Source organism: Salmo salar, chromosome ssa18 (genome assembly GCF_905237065.1).
Source record: "Salmo salar chromosome ssa18, Ssal_v3.1, whole genome shotgun sequence".
NCBI lineage: Eukaryota > Metazoa > Chordata > Actinopteri > Salmoniformes > Salmonidae > Salmo > Salmo salar.
Genome location: NC_059459.1, coordinates 13,549,959 through 13,568,957, shown reverse-complemented (window position 1 = coordinate 13,568,957; position 18,999 = coordinate 13,549,959). Strand labels below are relative to the sequence as shown.

Here is an 18,999-nt window from a genome sequence, read left to right as displayed (position 1 = left end):
AGTTTTTACTGTGCTCTACTATACTGTGATATTCGAACATGTGAAAAATTGCCTAGACATCAATGATTCGTTTAGTTTTGGATCTGGTCCGCACCGACCAAATGTTTACATGTTTGGGGCGGAGCTCATTAGAATAATACCCAGCATGCTTTGCAAGTGTTTGTTTTTACATGTACATTTTGGTCATTCAGCAGATGCTCTTATCTAGCGTGACTTATAGGACTGACTTCAGTGCATTCAACTAAGGTAGATTAACAACAACCTATCACATTCATAGCAAAAAATAAATAAATATAACCTTTATTCTGTATGTTGGACAACTTTGAATATCATTGCTGCCAGTTTTAAAGCTTTTGAAAAAGTTAACATAAGTGCATGTGATACAGTACAGGGGTGTAATACTACATTTTGTGCAATTCTCCTATTAAGAGGTGTGAAATTATTATTGTGATATAATGCTCATTTATTTGAATGTGTAGCAGTTGAAATTTGGCCATAGAATCAATGACAGAAAAATACGTATTTTCAATGTCTGTAAATGAGAACTTTTCATTGTCTGGGAAAGACGTGCAGACATACGTATGTTCAACGTCCGGAAAATGTGTATTTGTACTTTTTCATTCAGCACCAAAAATGCACCTGATTTCAATGTCCGGAATATACATATTTTTGACATCCGTATAAGACATCTTTTCAATGTCCGTATAAGACGTATTTTCGACATCTGGAAATAGAATGTCTTCTAACCTTTCATTCAGCACCTGAAATGCACGTGACGTCGACGTCTGGAAAAGACGTCTAAAAGAGGTCTTTCCACTTCATTTTGCTTACTGGGCAGTGTGTCAAAGGGTTTGCTTACAAATGTCCTAAAAGGCACAGCACTGGCTAATGCAACCTGATATCAAACAGGTTGTAGCTGTTTCAATTTGTAATTCCTTACTACCACAACACTGAACCCTTGCTGTGGACTCTACCCTGAGTAAACAGATAAGATCACCCCCTGTGCTGGACAGACACACACACAGTCCAGTTCAGTCCACCATGCTTTCTTAAATAAGAAATCTAGCAATGATCAACCACAACTATGCTAACAGAGCCTCAAAAAAGTTCTACAGCTGCACCAACTCTGGCAGCGTCTGTGGTTTAAGCTCACTCACAACATTGACAATCAGAAGGCCTTACACCCTCTCCCCACTCCCATCTTTTCCTGTCTCTCACCACACCGTTCTGTAGTTTGAGGGCTGCGATCAATCTTGATGTGGTTTCAAAGCGGACAGTTCTGGTGGATCATTGGCCCGCGTGCTCACAACACCCATCGTCTGGTTAGTGAGTTCTAGGGAGTTACTCAAACACACTGCCTTTTTTTGGCTTTTCCAAAGAAACATCACATTCCAGGAACATGTGCACTTAACAGAGTCTCTGACAAATGACCTCTGTTATTGTTGCCAGCTGTGGAGCTGTATACCTCTGCTGCACTAAAATCCCTGTACTGAGTGTGGAGGGGGGGGGGGTTCTACCATGTTTTTCAAATCACCATTACGCTTTCTGCTGACTCGTGTGAGGTTTGTTTGACGAAACAAATCTATTTGTCCTCCCAAGCAATATCTAAACATCCTCCTTTGTCCTTTTTGAAATGTGCCCTGTTTAAAGAGAGGAAGTCAAATTCCACTGAGGTACAGTATTCAACCCCTCCAAGGTGAATTCGCACATCAGTGAGTTTGGGCTCTACAGTGTCCCACCTTAAAGTCTTCTAGTCCTGCCCTTTGACATCATACTGTGGCAAAGAGTTCATCTTTATTTGACCAAGAAACACATAATGTACTAAGCATTAGCCTACATAATAACCATATTAACATTAGAATCTATCAAAGGGATGAAGTAATCATTATCAACATGCATATGTTATATCGTAGATTCTGTTTTCTTCGCAGGAGTATTTTCTGTTCCGAGGAAAGGATTACATCACAGTGTCTATGGAACCCAAGAGATTCTGACATGTGGCTTTAAGTGAAAACAGCAGCATGACCGACAAGCCAAAGATTCATGTGTTCATGGGTGCCCCTCGCCTCACACCTGTGTCTGATGTTGATGAGGGAAAGTCTGGTCAGTGGAGGACCATGAAGCTCTGCTGGCAGGGGGGCAGACTGAGGGCCAGGGAGGATGAGGGTGGGATCCATGGAAGTGACGGTGGAGGTGAGGTTGACGCCTCATCAGAGCCTGGAGAGCTGCCCAGTACCAGCAAGCACGGTACCCGTCTCCAAGGTCCTGAGACCCAAACCGGATTTCCCTTACAGAGAGAACCAGGCTGTAAAGAGACAACCCAAGCTGGCCTGGCCCCTTTGGCGAGCTCAACTCCCCAGAATGAGCAAGCAGTCGGTAATGATGAGGACCTGTGCTCTGAATCAGTGAAGGAGTATCTGGACAGCTGCTTCCCTGCCAGGCAGCCTGACCCAGGGCCTGAGTCTGCCCCTGAGAGAGCAGGCATTCAGTCAGATCCAGCCCCTGCTCAGTCTGTGTCTGTGGAGACGGAGTACCTCAGTGCATGGACAGTCAGCCAGGCCCTGCTCCTGAGAGGAAGGCTGGGGGGACAACCAGAAACCAGCCCTGTGAAAACCAGACATCCACAAACGCCACCCAAATCCACACCATCCACTTTCACCAGCTCCCCAGAGTTGTACAGCCCAGACACCCCCACTCAGTCCCACAGAGAGCGGGGCCAAGGATGGACCCAGCAGGGCTCCATGGAGCTCTTCTATGAGCCCCTGCTGAGCCAGAGGCAGGAGGAAGGAGGGGTGATACTGGAGGCCACTGCTGATGGGGTGCTCTGCTCTCAGGGTAACCCAATGGGGAACAAAGAAGTGCGTGTAGTCTCCAAAAGCCCTCTCCCATCACCTAGATCCCCTGTAAATACCTCATCTGCACCCCCAGCCCCTAAAAGGAGTAAAGTCTCCCCCACAATAGACAGAACTGATCGGTCACCAGACCAGACTACAGGGAAGGGTTGTGTTACTTCCCAAGCTCACACCACCCTGGCTAGATGTGGCACCCAGGGAGTGCGTTACTCCATCTTAGTGGCTGTGGTGCATCCGTGTCATCTGAAGGAGATCAGAGTGAGGTCCGGGGCGTCTGCTGGCTCCTGTATCCCCCTGGCCTCTGTGGTGGTTACTGACCAATCAGAAGTGGAGATGAAGGTGGTCCTGTGGAGGAGGGCAGCATTCTGGGCCCTGACTGTGTATTCTGGAGATGTGCTGCTCATCACTGGTAGATATAAACTACCCAGTTACTTGTATTACTTTGTTATACATCCTTTATAGATAAGATAGTGCTGTTATCTCTTGCAGTTGCAAGTACTCACCTTTGCCCAGTTATGTACTACAGTAACAACAATCAAGGGTGCAAGGAAGTTCCTTGCATTTGTTCCTTATATTTGTACTTGCTACCAATAGACTATCAATTGTATATATGATACAGGAGTAACAGCTACTGTACCTGTTGTGTTATCATGACAGGTGTGATGGTGAATGAGGACAAGTGGAGAGGAGAGACGGTTCTGCAGTCGTCGTACAGCAGCAGGCTCCTCAACCTGGGCCAGGTCACTGGCAGCAGCTCACCTCTAGGTGGGGCTGTTTAGACAGGAAACACCACATCATTCCCAAGCCATTTGTAAACCACTGTGTCTTAATTGTGGTGACATATTTATAAATTCATTACTATGAATCGAATGTCATGCCAAAGCCATATGGATACAATAAACTGTGGAAGTAGAGGAGTAGAATCAGCCAACTATTTAGATTCCAACCTGGGCACCTGTAGGCCTTGGAGCGGCAGGTAGCCTAGTGATTAGAGCGTTGGGCCAGTAACCGAAAGGTTGCTGGATCGAATCCCTGAGCTGACAAGGTAAAAACCTGTCGTTCTGCCACTGAACATCACTCCTCCCTAGAAGTTCTAGAATTTCTAATCACACTCTCACAGTTGTCTTGACTGATGGTGTAGATTCACTTACGCACTTTTGCTCTCTGCTCTTGGCATAGTGTGATCATTTGAATAGCTTCCTGATACCTTGTTTTTTGTTGAACACTGTCGTTTCAGAGGGTGTTGATCTGTGAAAGCCCCTTGCACATGTTCATCTCTGACTGTTGAGTCCTTAAAAAGCCCACTTTACATCTAGAGGGAATTGACAAATGTTTCTGTGTTCTGCAGTCCCGCAGAATGTGAATGGCCGGACACTGAGGTCTCTGTGTGGTTACCTGCGTGAGAAGCGTCCCCTGCTGGTGTCCCTCCCTCCTCGCGTCCCTCAGGATCCTAACACCGTCGCCTACGCCCGTCTCAGGACCCTGAGACCTGACACACTGGTGCATGCGCTGCTCCGAATCACACACACTGAGATGATCACAGGTAATACGCCTCAGACTAGGAGATTACATCATGTAGACACACACTATATTTTTCACACACACAACATAGCATTGTCACATGCACCGAGATCGCCACAGCTGTCACTCAGACTTCTGAATGTATCCCTTTTGTCTGCAATGCATTTTGTTTGACTTTGATATGGAAGGCGGTTGTATGGACATCGATCAATACATGAGTGTTGACAGCAGCAGCCTGTGTGTCTGACTGTGTGTAACCCAGGGTGGCGAGCCGAGGCAGAGGGCACGTCCAGGGTAGGAGGAGTACTGAAGGCTGTGCTGACTGTAGAGCAGGGGGGTGGACAGCAGGGGGCAGTGGTGCTCTGGGGAGCTGCCTTGACCTGGCTGCAGCGTATCAACAGGAACAAAGGTAAAGTCAGAACAAATAAGAATGAGTTACTAACTTTGCTAAAGATTTAGTCAAGTGCTAGCAATCACTCTACTTGTATGTGTTACATAAACCAGCTATTTAGATCTTGCTGCATGAGTGAGCTGCCGCCCCCTGCTCCTGTGCAGATGCAGTGTGGGTTTTCCGTTTGCTCCTGGTAAGAGAGAGTATGATGACAGGCCTGCTGGAGCTGCACTCCACCCCCTGGGGCTCCTGTGAGCCTCTCTTCCCTGACGACACGCGGGCGCTGGAGTTCTACAGGCCAGGCCCTGCCAAACATACCAGCACCAGCTTGGAGATAGACCTGCACACTCTCCTGTCCCAGAAGTACACTGGTAAGCCGCTACCAGTGTTTGTTTGACAAATAGTGGGTTGGGACCGACTCGTGACTCATGGCCATTGCAATTCCTGCTGGGTCACAACATAAGACTGGGTTGTGACCAGGAACATTACTTTGTTTATTTGTAGGGTCACAGGAAAGACAATTGGATTTTGGTTGGTCAAGCCACAAAAATGTTACAACACTTGAGAAATCGAAAAATAGTGGTTCTGTCATGTAGTACAGGAGTTTTGTAAATGCATTTCTGTATTGAAAAGTAGCGGGATCAGCACTAAATTGTTGTTCTCACAACCCATTGAGAAGTTGCTGACCATTTTTATTTATATATAAATTCCAATGTCTGCATTTTTTTTTATTTATACCCATCTACCAATAGGTGCCTTTTTATTTTTGTATAATTGTTTTCTTTAATTCAAACAACCACGATGTGCCAACGGCAATGTTTAACTTTTTTTAAAGACAAAAACAACAAGACAGCAATGCTAGACAAAGGACATCCAGGAAAACAATATGAACACACGGCCAACTGTGTGTTTCTGTGCAGGTGTGGCACTCTTTGCGTGTGTGTGTGTGTGTGTGTGTGTGTGTGTGTGTGTGTGTGTGTGTGTGTGTGTGTGTGTGTGTGTGTGCAAGCGTGGCATCAGCCTCAAGCAGATGTAATGTTTCTCTTTTTTTTTAAACTTATATTTGACTTTTATCATTTGTTGATTTTCGTCCTCTAAGGTGATGTGGAACTGAGAGTTCACGTCACAGCATTCCAGTTTCAAGGCAGCCCCTCCCAGAATGCACTGCAGCGGATGGACAGCGACACGCATCTGGAGAGTATCCTGGACACGGTGTCAGGTGACATCACGTTCACTGGCTGCGGGCTCTGCGCTGCCGAGCTGGACACAGATGACAACGGGATCTACTGTCCCTGCTACCCCTGCCTCCCCCATACTGGAGTACGACGCTATTACAGGTCCTACAACCACAACACTGTGCATCTCACCAACATCACGAGCATTTACATTACATTAAGGTATACAGAGAGACCTTAATAATGCTTCACTCACTGACTCGCATTATATTAGTGGAAGTGTCCATTTCTCAGACGTACCAAACAGACTCATTCCAAATGGAAATGGGATTGGCCGGTAATTAACTCAAGCAGCCTGAATAGCTCTCATTTTCTAAAAGAGGTGATTATATCAACCGCAAATGGCTCTTTCAAGCTCCAATTCTAGCTTACACTATGATAGTACCATCTGACTGTTTGGCTTGTGTTTTGGTTTAGTAAAGTGACTTTCCCACTTCACTCCAGGCCAGTAATACTGACAGTGAAGGATGGGGAAAGCCAGGTGTGTGTGCAGGTGCCACCTGTCCTGCTGCAGAAGATCCTGCTCGACACTCCTCCTGACAAGCTGAGCAAGACGGTCGGTGAGAGGATGTGTTTTCCCACCGTCTTCAAACCCATGCCTCTTATTTTTCTGTCACTCATCCATCTGGAGTTTCTGACACTGGCTCATTAACCTTATTATGTCTCTTTCTCCCACAGCTCCAGGTTCAGATGTGAGGTTAGTCCAGGTAGTGGCTGAGAGGATTTATTCCTTGCTGTCCATTCCCAGACGCACCTTCCTCCTTACCGTCCGCAGCCACTTCCTGTGTGACGAGAACAGTGTCCCCACTGCCCAGGACTTTCTACTGCTGGATTTTCATGACCCCAAATCATAACATGTCTCCACTCACTTGAATCAACTCCAAATGTCACATGAATGTATTTGTACTACCCTACCACAGTCATCACAGATCTTTGAGGGATGTTTAGGCCTCCCTGAAAGTACTATGTTGATATGTAAAATGGTGTCATGTTTGTATGAATTTGTTGGAATATTAATCATTTTGCTTTGTGAAATAAAAATATATATTTTCAGTGTACAAATATTGCAGTATAGTACCATATACATTTAGTTTTTGTCCATATCACATGTTATTACTAAAATATACAAACATCCATTACATCCTTGCTTGAACCTCTCAACTTTGCAGACCAGATCATTTTATTGCTGTTGAAATGAGGGCGGGAATTTGTAGAAAGGGCACTTCCCACAACCAATTGGTAGCTCGAGTTTGACACGTGTCTGCGGAATTCCCCCAGCACTCTGGGGCTTTCCAGCTGGCTAGATAGACAGTAGGCAAGAGAGCCAGCCTATCATAACAGATAGCTAAATATGACAAAATCAACAGTTTAATAGATGGGGAAATACATGGAACAAATCCCGGATTTGAGCCGACAGTGAAGTGAACACTGTGCTCTGTACTTTTGAGGTACGCCCTGCATTTCATATTCGGTTTGATCAGCAGCAGTCGTGCAGCCCAGTTCTCTCCTTAGAGGTGGATCAAGTTCAGAGGAGTTGTAAGGTAAGGGATTTTATGAACAGTGGTTGCCTGTGTGTGTCAACATGTATGTGATGTGTGTTGTAGTCTTCCCTGTCATAGGATTATGCAGGGTAATCCATTACAGCTGTTGCCACTGTGACTCAAACTCCTTTGACAAGCTACCCTATATCTTGCTGGAAAGTTGCGTCCATTTCATTATAAATTATGGTTTGAAGTTATGAAACAACTTTAATGGCCTAATGCCTTCATAAACCCTTGGCTATATATGCATCAGAAAAATTCATAAACAAATATGATTTTAAAAGGATGATAGTTATATTGAAATGGAACCGCGCCAGACGTAAGAACATGCTTTAACACCCTATATGTAGTATGAGTTTGTTTACAAATGATGGCCGAAGCATATTTGTTGTGCTTAATGAATGCACAGCCATAAATTGTTGACTGGCTGTGAGGTGATGATAGGTCTACAGCTGTAGTCTAGGCATCGACATACTACATTATTTCATTAATAAATATGTAACAAGAAGATTATGTAAAAATTGGATCAACTAATAAAGCTCTCATTATGCAAGATAGTTACTGATTGTCTATGTTTACTGACTGTTTGTACATTCATTCTAATTTGTTCAACATTGTTTCATGGTGAAAAGTGAGTTGCGGGTTTGGCCCCATCTCAGCAACCAGGGCCTGGAAATTCCCGTATTAGTCTGCTGCTGTGCTATTTGGATATGAACACACAAACTTGCTGTGGCGAGCCACTACAGTGGTGGTTTGAGGGGCGAACGGTGGGATGATGTTGTTAAACCCATAGGAAATAAGGGAACGGAAAAGGGGGATACCTAGTCCATTGTACAACTGAATGCGTTCAACTGAAATGTGACTTCCGCATTTAACCCAACCCCTCTGAATTAGAAATACCCAATGGACTAATAACATTTTCCTATTGCAGGGAGCTGACAGTGAGCCTGAAGTATCATCATCTATGATCCACTGACAGGCATCATGTCTGAAGCACTAAGGTATGTACTGCTGCTGTTATTGTTGTGCTGCTTTGCTGAGGGGTCTCTACAGTCTTTGACAGTTTATTGTCCTCTACAGTTGATTGAGGTCATTTTGAACAGACTGGAGCTATGGACCAGGGTCAAGAGTAGGGTCTGTTTTTAAAGGAATGAACCAGAAAATGGTTGTGCATGTTTTGGGCTTGTTCTGCTGTTCTTTAGCTGGCACGCTTTGATAGCTCAGGTGGCCGAGCCCTAGAGGAAGTCTTGAGTAAAATGGCAGCTATGTTCATGGTGCTAGATTGAATCGTTCTGAAAGGTGGAGACTCATTCTGCTGCTGGAGGTGGTGCTGTTTGCCAACTTGATCTAGTTGTTGTCTTTGCCATATGAATCTGTTCATACACAATTACACATTCTTGAGTGTTCTGATATGTCCACACGTCGTTCTCTTATGCCACTCGGAATCCAATCTATAAAACAAAGGCCTCAGTTTGGTTTAGTGTTGTCACAATACCGGTAGCGCAGTACTACGATACCAGATTTTCCTTTGCAAAAAAAAGAAAACAAAGCCGATTTCACTCTATGGTCCTTTAGTTACCCTTTACGCGTGGGAATTAGCCTGATGGATAGGGCTAAATGAAATGTGTCTTACAGAATAAATAGGAAAAGCACAAGCATGGTAGCAGTTGAAAGGGAACAGTTTGGAGATTAGACCAAAGTTGAGGACAGAACGGTTCACCTGACACAAGACTCAATCTAAACATTTACACTGTTGATTTTTTTTATATATGCATTTTACGTTTGCTGTACTTTTCGCCGCATTTGTTGATAACAAAATCTGAAAGTACTGGATACATTCAGTAACATGATAAGAATATTCCTGGAAAATGGGTTTCAGTGAGAGGACTAACTGGTGTCTCCCAGTAGCCACACCTCCCCAAAGTGTACACAGTTCCTAAGTCATTTCAATGCACTTTTATGACTCAATGAAGAGACTTCAGCTGTAAGGTGTTTTTTTTCTCGTACTGGTCCCCCGTGGGAATCAAACCCACAACCCTGACGTTGCAAACACCATGCTCTACCAACTGCGCCACATGGGACAATTTTCTTCACAACAGACAAACATTTTGGTCAGAACAACCCGGGGGTATGACGCCATGTCATCTGGTAACTGTACATCAAACATAGTGATCCTAAATGTTGACAATGTATAACATGAGCTTTATGATATGGAAATGTGAAGTACGCATTTGGACGGGCGTTTGGCTTGCTTGTATGACATCAAAGCGTTATTTATTATAATCCTCAATGTCTCCTCTTTCAAAATGTAGCATTTCCCTCACTCAGACCCCCCCAAAAAAATCACAATTAGTGTGAGGGATGGGGGCAACTTCTTGTCACGTTCAGTGCTCAAGTTCAGAACGTCTGTCAGTCAGAACCCATACAGCGCTGTGAAGCACAGAGCATGAACTCTGACGTCATTTATAGCATGTTACTGTACAGCCACTGCATTCCACAAGTGTGAAGGGCTACAACCTACTTCAGAAAAATTAACAAATATGACTGTGTCAACATAAGGCTGTTCTTTCCAACATTAGGACAATTTCCTCAAGAAATGAAGTCCGCTTCATGTTTTGTTATGTTTTCTTCCTTAATTCCTAGTATCACGGATACTGGTGTTGTGACAACCCTGGCTTAGATGACAGATGTCACTGCTAACATTCTTCAAACCTCAGACTTCCTTTCAATTCAGCGTCATGACACTTGTCTCACAGAGACGTGACCATTTGCATGGCAATGTAACACATTCGGAAAAGCATCCTGCTCGTCTGTACAAAAAGCACCTGGGCCAACCCCACTTACTCTTAAACCTACCACATGAACATGGCCCAGTCAGAGCAGAAGCCACTGACAATGACCTTAGAACCTGCCCCCCCCCCCCCCATATCTCAAGACAAAGACAGGAGGCTGTTTTTCATCTGGTTATGGAGGGCACAGGAGATGCGTAGGTACATTATTCTAGAATAGGAGGCAACCCTATGTTTTTAGGGGCTTTCCCTATTGTTCAGAGTAGAAAAACAGGTTCAGGCATTTTGTAGTCTCACTTTGAGGGGTTAGGCTAACCTCAGTTCACGTCAAGTCAGAACTTTTATTCAAATAGCCTTATTGCGGAAGACACATTTCAGTTGAATGCATTCAGTTGTACAACTGACTAGGCATCCTCCTTTCCTTTAGTTCAGTTGGATTTTTTTGAGAACTTTTCTCTGTCAACTTAGAAGAGTAGCTGCTGAAAAAAAACCTTCAGAATGCAAAATGGAGAGGAAGAAGGCTGGATGTTATTTTAAAGATTATAGAGAAAGAAATAAAGGCTCTTATAAAAAGAAAACACCAGGCGTTTGTATCTGGTGTACTGAGTCAGTCTGAAATCAGTTGCAGTACTGAGCTGGTATTCTGGGGGATTTCCTCTCTGTTTTTTTCCTTCCTCACTTCCTGGAAGTGATATGTGTGAGTAAAAGAGGGAGGGGGAAGAGAGAAAAGAACAGAACACTGCAACACCCTTCCTTGTTCGCTTACTATAAAGTGTGAGTGTATGAGATTGAACATTATCTCCATTTATTTTTGTTGTTACATCTCATATTTCCTTCTCTTGAATTTTTGTTTTTTTAATCATGATAAGAGGAGACTTACAGTGAGTCAAGTGACGTTTTCACATTGAGTAGTATTGAAGTAAACGACTTCCTGTCTGTGTACATCTCTACAGAACTGAAAGGTATGGAGACTTGTTATTTATGATCAGAAAAGAGTCGACATTTTGTCTAGAAACTACATTTGGTAATTTGTATTTCACCCTTGTGTTTCAGAATGGATGAAGCTCAGTACAGCATGAAAATGATTGAAAATCAGGTAATATTATTGCTGGATTTGTCAGTATGTCCGTTATATTATGTTAGAATACATTTTTTAAAGGATGGCATAATATGCATATAAAATGTAATCATTTAATCTCCCCAGTTGATGATGAACTTATCGACTTATGAGTTCATGCCACCTGTGGAGGTCAAGAGTGAGCCCTACATACCTGAGACAGGTGAGTTTATACCTTATGTACACGTTGTACCATGTGGATAGAGCATACTCAAGTTGTACTGTAGTAATATTATTTGGTATGATATGGTATGTACACTCAAGTAGAAGTGATCTCACTGACACATGTTTAAATGTCTTTCAAAACTGCACATACTGTATGTAGTGCATAGTAATTATGATATCTTACACAATGAACCATGCACTGTATGTAATGCAAATATGCTGCCTGTATGTATCTTTATCTTTGGATTCTCTCCCCTGGATTTTTGAAGGGCTTGGATGTGAGTCTTGATTTGTAGCCTCCATCTTCCAGTGACAGTGACCCTGTGTTTCTTTGTTACAGCTCATGGACCCTATATTCAAATACTTGAGGAGCCCAAACAGGTGAGCTCAGAGAGTTCCTCTTAAACAGTGGAATGACGTCTTCCCTTGTTCTACTGTTTCTGATCAAGTAATTACATAAGACTGAACACGAGTTTCGAAACTATCAAATTCACAGAGTTCTTCCCGCCTTTCATTGCGAAACTATGACATTCACATAATCAGTTGATTCACACCAACCATTTTTCTATAGGTACTTTATATCTAGCTCCTGCTCTCAGCTCTCCCAAAGAAGGTGCCCTTTTGAACTAGAATGGAATGTAGAAATCGAGATACCAATGTCAGGCTTGTCCCTTACTCCTGTCTTTGCTTTATGGGATTAGAATATGACGGTGGGTTGGAAAGTCCAGGATTTAGGAAGTGACTCTTTGTTACAGTAAGTGCAGGCACTGATGTTGGGGAATTCTCTTGACCTCCTTGTTCGCCTGTCTGCAGAGAGGCTTCAGATTCCGCTATGAGTGTGAGGGTCCGTCCCACGGTGGGCTCCCAGGGGCCTCCAGCGAGAGGAACAGGAGAACCTATCCCACTGTCAAGGTCAGCTACTGTACTGTAGTGCACACTGTTGGATACTTGGCTGTCTGTTTATCTGTCTTTTAGCTTCACTATCTCTGCCTGCTTTTCATCATGTGTCTTAACTCAATGGAGCCCAATAAGCTTTCGAATGGGTATACGCGATATATTGACATCGCGTTATTGTTTGAGACACAATAAAAACAATTGTTACAGTAATTTAACTGTAAAGTTGTGCTCTCCACTGAATCATCTTGCTTTGCACGTTGTTAGTGTATCTGTGTAATGGTGTATTGAGATGAAGTCCAGCCTTCTAGGACATGAACATAGTTACCTTTAGTCAATAATGGTCTGTCTAACTCCCTCTCTTTTGTTCTGTCTGCCTGTGTCTCTCCAGGTGTCTAACTATGTGGGGATAGCCAGGGTAGAGGTGCAGCTGGTGACCCACTCTGACCCCCCCCAGGTCCACGCTCACAGTCTGGTGGGGAGGCACTGCTGCACGGAAAGTGGAAAATGCAGTGTGGATGTGGGCCCCAATGAACTCACAGCACAGTGAGTACAGATTGGTTGTCGATCTAGTTTTCCACCTTTGCCGGCTCGGATTTGAACCAGCGACCTTTCGATTACTAGCCCAATGCTCTTAACCACTGGGCTACCTGCCGTAACTTGACTGGTGAATGTCAACATCTCTCAAACTACCCATTTCTCATTCGATTTCTCTCCTCTGTAGGTTCAGTAACCTGGGCATCCTCCATGTCACAAAGAAAGGGGTGGGGGAAGTGTTGTTCAAGAGACTGAGAGACGAGAAGAGGAGGCAAAGGGGGCAGCACTACCATTTTACTGGTAAGAGCCTGAAACCCTACTTCACTGTCCTTTCAAATGAGGAAATCTACTCTGTGAGGGTGGAATCCTAACTTGAGATATACTACGTGCAACCCACAACTTTGTTCAAATCTCAACGCACGGTTTACATGTTAGTCCATAGAAATCAATGTGTTTGTGAAAACTGCTACAAAGACACCCTCTCTCTGTCTCTCACAGACGCAGAGGAACAAGCCATATTGAGAGAAGCCAACGAGCTGGGCAGGATCATGGACCTGAACATAGTGAGGTTAAAGTTCACGGCCTACCTCCAGGACAGTAACGGAGGGTTCTCTAGGGCCCTGAAGCCGGTGGTCTCCAATCCCATCTTTGACAGCAGTGAGTAGAAACTATTTCTATCTCTGTGTTCTTCAATCCTGGCCCTAAAAGGCTTTTGTTTCAGACCAGTACTATCAAATCTGATTTTAAATGAATAAACTAATCAACACGAGCTTGATTAGTTGAATATCTTGTGTCAGTGCTGAAAAATGCACATGTATTACTATTGTCAGTAGTGAACACATGATTATATTTATCCACACAGAGTCACCCAACGCCTCCAACCTGAAAATCTCCCGCATGGATAAGACCTCTGGGTCTGTGCTGGGAGGGGATGAGATCTTCCTACTGTGTGACAAAGTCCAAAAAGGTGAGGGGGCAGTTCAGCCCGCACTGATTTTACAATAGTTTGTCTGGAAACGATTTGACACAATTTCACACATTTATCATATATTGTTCTACTTTTCAGATGATATTGAGATCCGCTTTTATGAGGAGGATGGAAGCTGGGAGGCCTTTGGTGACTTCTCTCCAACTGATGTCCACAAGCAGGTACAGAGTCTTTACTCAGTGTGAAGTGAGAGTGTGTGTTGGGGGGGGGGATTTTGTGTGAGTAATAAGTATTCTTGTAATAAGTATTCTTGAATACTAAGCATGTCATTTGGCAAAGGTTGACCAAACCATGTATGATCTTACTCATACCCCTCTCATTGATGTCACTGTTTGGGCCCTACCTGTGCAGTATGCCATCGTGTTTAAGACGCCCCCGTACCACAGCACAGAGATCGATCGTTCAGTCACTGTGTTCCTCCAGTTGAAAAGGAAGAAAGTGGGAGACTGCAGCGACCCCAAGCAGTTCACCTACGTTCCTCAAATTCAAGGTGAGTTAGTCTGATACTCACAATCCCTTCTGCGAGAGAGAACAATGATGGAATCCAGAGCCGGAGATCCCATTGGATTGAATCAAACCCTTTTAACTCTCTCTTCCCCTCTCCCTCTCTCTTCGTCTCTGTCCATCTCTCCTCTGCGTGTGTAACTTAGATAAAGAAGAGGTGCAGCGTAAGAAGCAGAAGCCCCTCCCCTATAATGACCCATGGAGAGGGCCCCTGGGAGGAGCTGGGGGGGCAGGGAGAGGTGCCGGAGGAGCAGGAGGTGGTGAGGAGCCTAGATCTACATACTTGAACTCTCTTTTCTGTCGGCCCTTCATCTCGTTGCTATCAGATGAAACGCCGGCCTCATCGGTTAATCCTTGTGACAATTATGTCATCATCACTAAATAATTTGATTTCCTATCCACAGGATTCCAGTTTAACCAGCAGATGAATGGATCAGGGTGGATGGGGGGTGGATTCACTTGTTTTGGGGGTGGTGGAGCCCAGATGTCAGGCACCACTGCCCAGGTTGAGGGTACCCAGCAGCAGGCAGGAGGGATGGCCGGACAGACGCCAGGACAGTCAGCCTCACCACTACAACAGCAGCTCTTCCAGATTGGTAAGCCACATTATAGCAGTGCTGGGGCAGGGAAAACCAGAGTTAGCTAGCTACATGTTGGAGAAATTGTCATAAGTTGTGTTATGCTAATAAGACTATCCTGTTGTTTCCAGCTGCCACTCTCCAGAGCAGGGCCACTCGGATGACCAAGCAGACAGCCGGGGCTCTCCTCCAGTACTGCACCACTGGGGACGTCCGGGTCCTTCTGGCAATGCAGAGACACCTATGTGGGGTCCAGGATGAAAACGGAGACACGTGAGTCTAACTCTGCCTCTACAGCACATCAGTACATGTTTTTGAGGATCTGAGTTGAGTGCGCCTCCATTCTATACATTATACTGTACATGCAGTGTGTTTTGTATTGAGTTTGCTTTGCTCACTTTTGTGTTCTGTCTCCCAACAGGCCTTTGCACCTGGCCATCATTCACCAGCAGTCAGCTGTGATCCAGCAGCTGGTTCATACAGTCCTCACCATCCAGCAACACAAAGTCCTCGACAAGCTCAACCACCTCAGCCAGGTATTGACCCTTCTGCCACACACCAGGGCTGGATTGAACTTTAGAAGATGGACTATAGAATCTTTACAAACATCTTTTTTGTGGGAAAACTAGAATACGTTTCAGGTCTACCTAGTAGTACAGTTAGGGGTTGTTTAGTGTTGAAGAGATTCACAACGTGCCCTTGTCTTCCCTCCTGACTGTGTCCGCCGTCTCTCTCAAGACTCCCCTCCATCTGGCGGTGATCACCAGGCAGGTTAAGGTGGTGGATGTTCTCCTGAGGGCCGGGGCTGACCCCACCCTGCTGGACCGGGACGGCCGGACCCCCCTGCACCTGGCAGCGCTGGCCGGGGATGACGTCACGCTCAGGGTCCTGCTGGGGCACCTAGGAGAACGTTACAACCACCTGGTCAACGTGGCTGACTATCATGGTGAGTTGGGATGGTGGAAAGAAGGGGGTCATCGGAGTTTATTCCGCCCCTGAGACTTGAGCATGATAAGTAAACAGGCTTAAAATTAGACCATGTGAATGACCAACTAAGCGATGGCGGTTGCTGCTTAGTCTTAGTAGTAAACTCAGCGGTATTCCTTCAATTAACTTAAGGATGGGGGATTCAATCCAGTCTGTTATAACGCCTTGACATTTAAAGGTCATTTCCGATTGAGCCGGCATATGCAGCAAGCGTTTACCGTGAATGTGATCTCCCTGCAGAACGCGGGAACAATGCCTTTTTAAAAGACGCCTTGTCTACAGGCGTGATCGGATTGAATCCCGGCCTAAGACTCACTAGGTGCTTATTACCGTAGTAGACGGTATTAATCTCTCCAATTCCCTCTCAGGTCTCCATCCTCTCCACCTGGCTGTCCGTAAGGGAGGAGAGCGCTGTCTACGTCTGCTGGTGGGGAGCGGGGCTAAGATCAACGACCCCGAGCGGGGGAGTGGATGCTCCGCCCTCCACCTGGCTGTTAGAGAGAACCTCTTGAAAGTGGCCTGCACTCTCATCACAGAGGTACCTTACTTGACGCCCACGCACACCTTAACGAAGCTACTCATCTACTGTTCTTAATCACTCTGTGGAATCTCCGTTTCTCTCTTATCTAACCTGTGGCGTCCCCTTCTCTCCTGTCCTACAGCTGAAAGCAGATGTAAACATGTGTACGTTTGGAGGGAACACTCCTCTCCATCTGGCCGCCAGTCAGGGCTCCCCCACTCTCTGCTCCATGCTTATTGCTGCAGGTGAGATGCATACCCCCCTACCAACCATCCAATGCATGACATATGTACATCGTTTTTACCTCAGTCAGTTACATAAGGGCTACAAGTCTGTGAGCAGTCGTTTATTGTGCATATATAGCATCGCTACTGTTATTTTACTGCTGCTCTTTAACCAACAATGCCGTTAAGAAAAATGTGTTAAGGGCTCGTAAGTAAGCATTTCACTGTAAGGTCCTTAATTTGATCCCCATGTTTTTTGCTTTGGAAAAGTGTCTGCTAAATGGCTACTAAGTGAATAGAACATTAACGACTTTCCTCTCCTCAGGAGCCGATAAGAATCTGGAGAATGATGAGCCGCTCTTCTTCAGCTCCTCATCCTCAGATGAGGAGCAAGAGGATGGACCAATAAGAGATTTCAGAGAGTTACAGATCCAACAGCAACCAAACATCCCACCACCGTTGGAGAAAGAACAAGTCAACCCTCGTAAGAGACCAGCAACAGGACATACACCCTTTGACCTTACTAAATGTCAAAAGGTGAGATTGATTCGTCTTATCAACCCAACATTTGTGTGGAAAACGTGATTCAAAACAGAACATGCTGTAGTGTGGATAGATAGGCTGGACTGAGGTTGCTGCCATTGAACTTACATAAATCTTCCCCTGCTACAGGTGAGAGACCTTCTAGACCCCAGACAGAGACCCAAGCCCAGCCAACACTCAAGTAAAAAGCCTAAACCGAACAGCACGGACGGTAAGAGAACGGTCATACCACCATTTTGACTCGGGAACATTACCTGAGATCTATCCAGTAATCTAACCACTGTTCCCATTCCCCTCAGCAGAAAGTGAGCAGCTAGACAGTGAGACGCTCCATAAACTGTGTGAGCTCCTCAGTCTGGGCGATGTGCCCTGGAGACAGCTGGCAGAGAAACTCAACATGCTCTCCCTGGCACACCTGTACCAGGAGAGTCCCTCTCCCTGCTATAAACTGCTGGAGAATTACAAGGTGAGCAGGGGGGCTGTGTGTGTGTGTGTGTGTGTGTGTGTGTGTGTCTAGTAAGGGGGTAAGTATTAAGTAAGTAGACTGTTAGAATGGCATGACTGCTCTTGAAGAGAATAAAGCTGATGGTGCCCGAGTGAGCCGACAGTATCTCCCTCTCTGTGTGTAGTTGGGGGGCGGTCCAGTGGAAGGACTGGTGGAGGCTCTGCAGTCTCTGGGTCTGACTGAAGGAGTGCGACTACTGAGACGGGCTGAGCTGAGAGAGGACAAACAGAACACAGGTACTAGAGCGACCACTAAAATAGTCAAACAATCCAGCACACACATGATCAGTCTCTCTCTCTCTACCATGTACTTATGCCATTGCAAAGGCATACTCTACGCTGAGGTTCCTTCCCAAAAACAGTAGAATTGATCCTAATTCAAATGTTATTTACTCTGTTCATGCCTAATATATGAAATGATACCTAAAAACCATCCTCACTCTTTCATTCAGATCAGACAGTGGACAGCGGCTTTGGGAGTCAGCCAATGGATGAGCCAGCCTTGGCCAACCAGTGAGCACCAGGAAGGGTGAGGACCAGCTCGGTGGGTGGGAGGTTTCAGTCCAGCATTTCATCTTGGAGATATAACAAACCCTGTTCAGCACACCCTATGGGGAAACCATTGGGAATTGGATGTCATTCCAGAACCTTTGCTGATGAATGCAGAGTTCTCTCTGCCATGACTGCAACGTTGACAACTCACATTGTCGGGCATCCAGATTGTTATTTTTCTTATGCAGACAGAGAGCTGAAGGCAACGAACTAAGGAAAACTCAGTCTCAATATGTATAATAATTATAACAGTGGCTTCATCTCCTTTACATTATTTCTGATGGTGAAAGATAGGCTAGTCTTTTAATGGTCCATTGACACCTTCCAAAAAGTCAAAGTATAAATAAGAATTTCTCAAATATGCAATGTCAAATTGTTGAATGAAATCAATTCACACACATATTTATTGGCTGACAGTCTTACTAATACTGTGTATTAATTTGGTTTAACATTAACCAAATAATTGTACAGCCATATTGCAGGTGTATTTGCCATGTAATGTTAACTATATCTTGTCGTTGTTGAATTAAATGAATTTCTCTCCTGACACAACAGGG

The 18,999-nt window shown here is 44.9% G+C and overlaps 1 protein-coding gene across 2 annotated transcripts; it reads left to right on the top strand.

Annotated features, from left to right (window-relative positions):
• The first annotated feature begins 1,931 nt into the window (after positions 1 to 1,931).
• On the top strand, positions 1,932 to 18,994 carry nfkb2 (nuclear factor of kappa light polypeptide gene enhancer in B-cells 2, p49/p100). 2 transcript variants are annotated; one of them, XM_045700438.1, is made up of 31 exons: positions 1,932 to 3,261; positions 3,510 to 3,617; positions 4,201 to 4,395; positions 4,636 to 4,782; positions 4,929 to 5,135; positions 5,864 to 6,101; positions 6,444 to 6,559; positions 6,678 to 6,852; positions 8,494 to 8,541; positions 11,383 to 11,425; positions 11,534 to 11,609; positions 11,952 to 11,992; positions 12,425 to 12,523; positions 12,897 to 13,051; positions 13,230 to 13,342; positions 13,541 to 13,699; positions 13,905 to 14,009; positions 14,109 to 14,191; positions 14,382 to 14,520; positions 14,681 to 14,794; positions 14,939 to 15,130; positions 15,244 to 15,385; positions 15,534 to 15,648; positions 15,851 to 16,058; positions 16,468 to 16,637; positions 16,762 to 16,864; positions 17,169 to 17,380; positions 17,516 to 17,597; positions 17,686 to 17,852; positions 18,016 to 18,127; positions 18,343 to 18,994. In XM_045700438.1, exons 1-31 carry the CDS (start codon positions 2,022 to 2,024, stop codon positions 18,405 to 18,407), a joined length of 5,169 nt encoding a protein of 1,722 aa, XP_045556394.1. In that variant the 5' UTR covers positions 1,932 to 2,021; the 3' UTR covers positions 18,408 to 18,994.
• Positions 18,995 to 18,999: the final 5 nt, after the last annotated feature.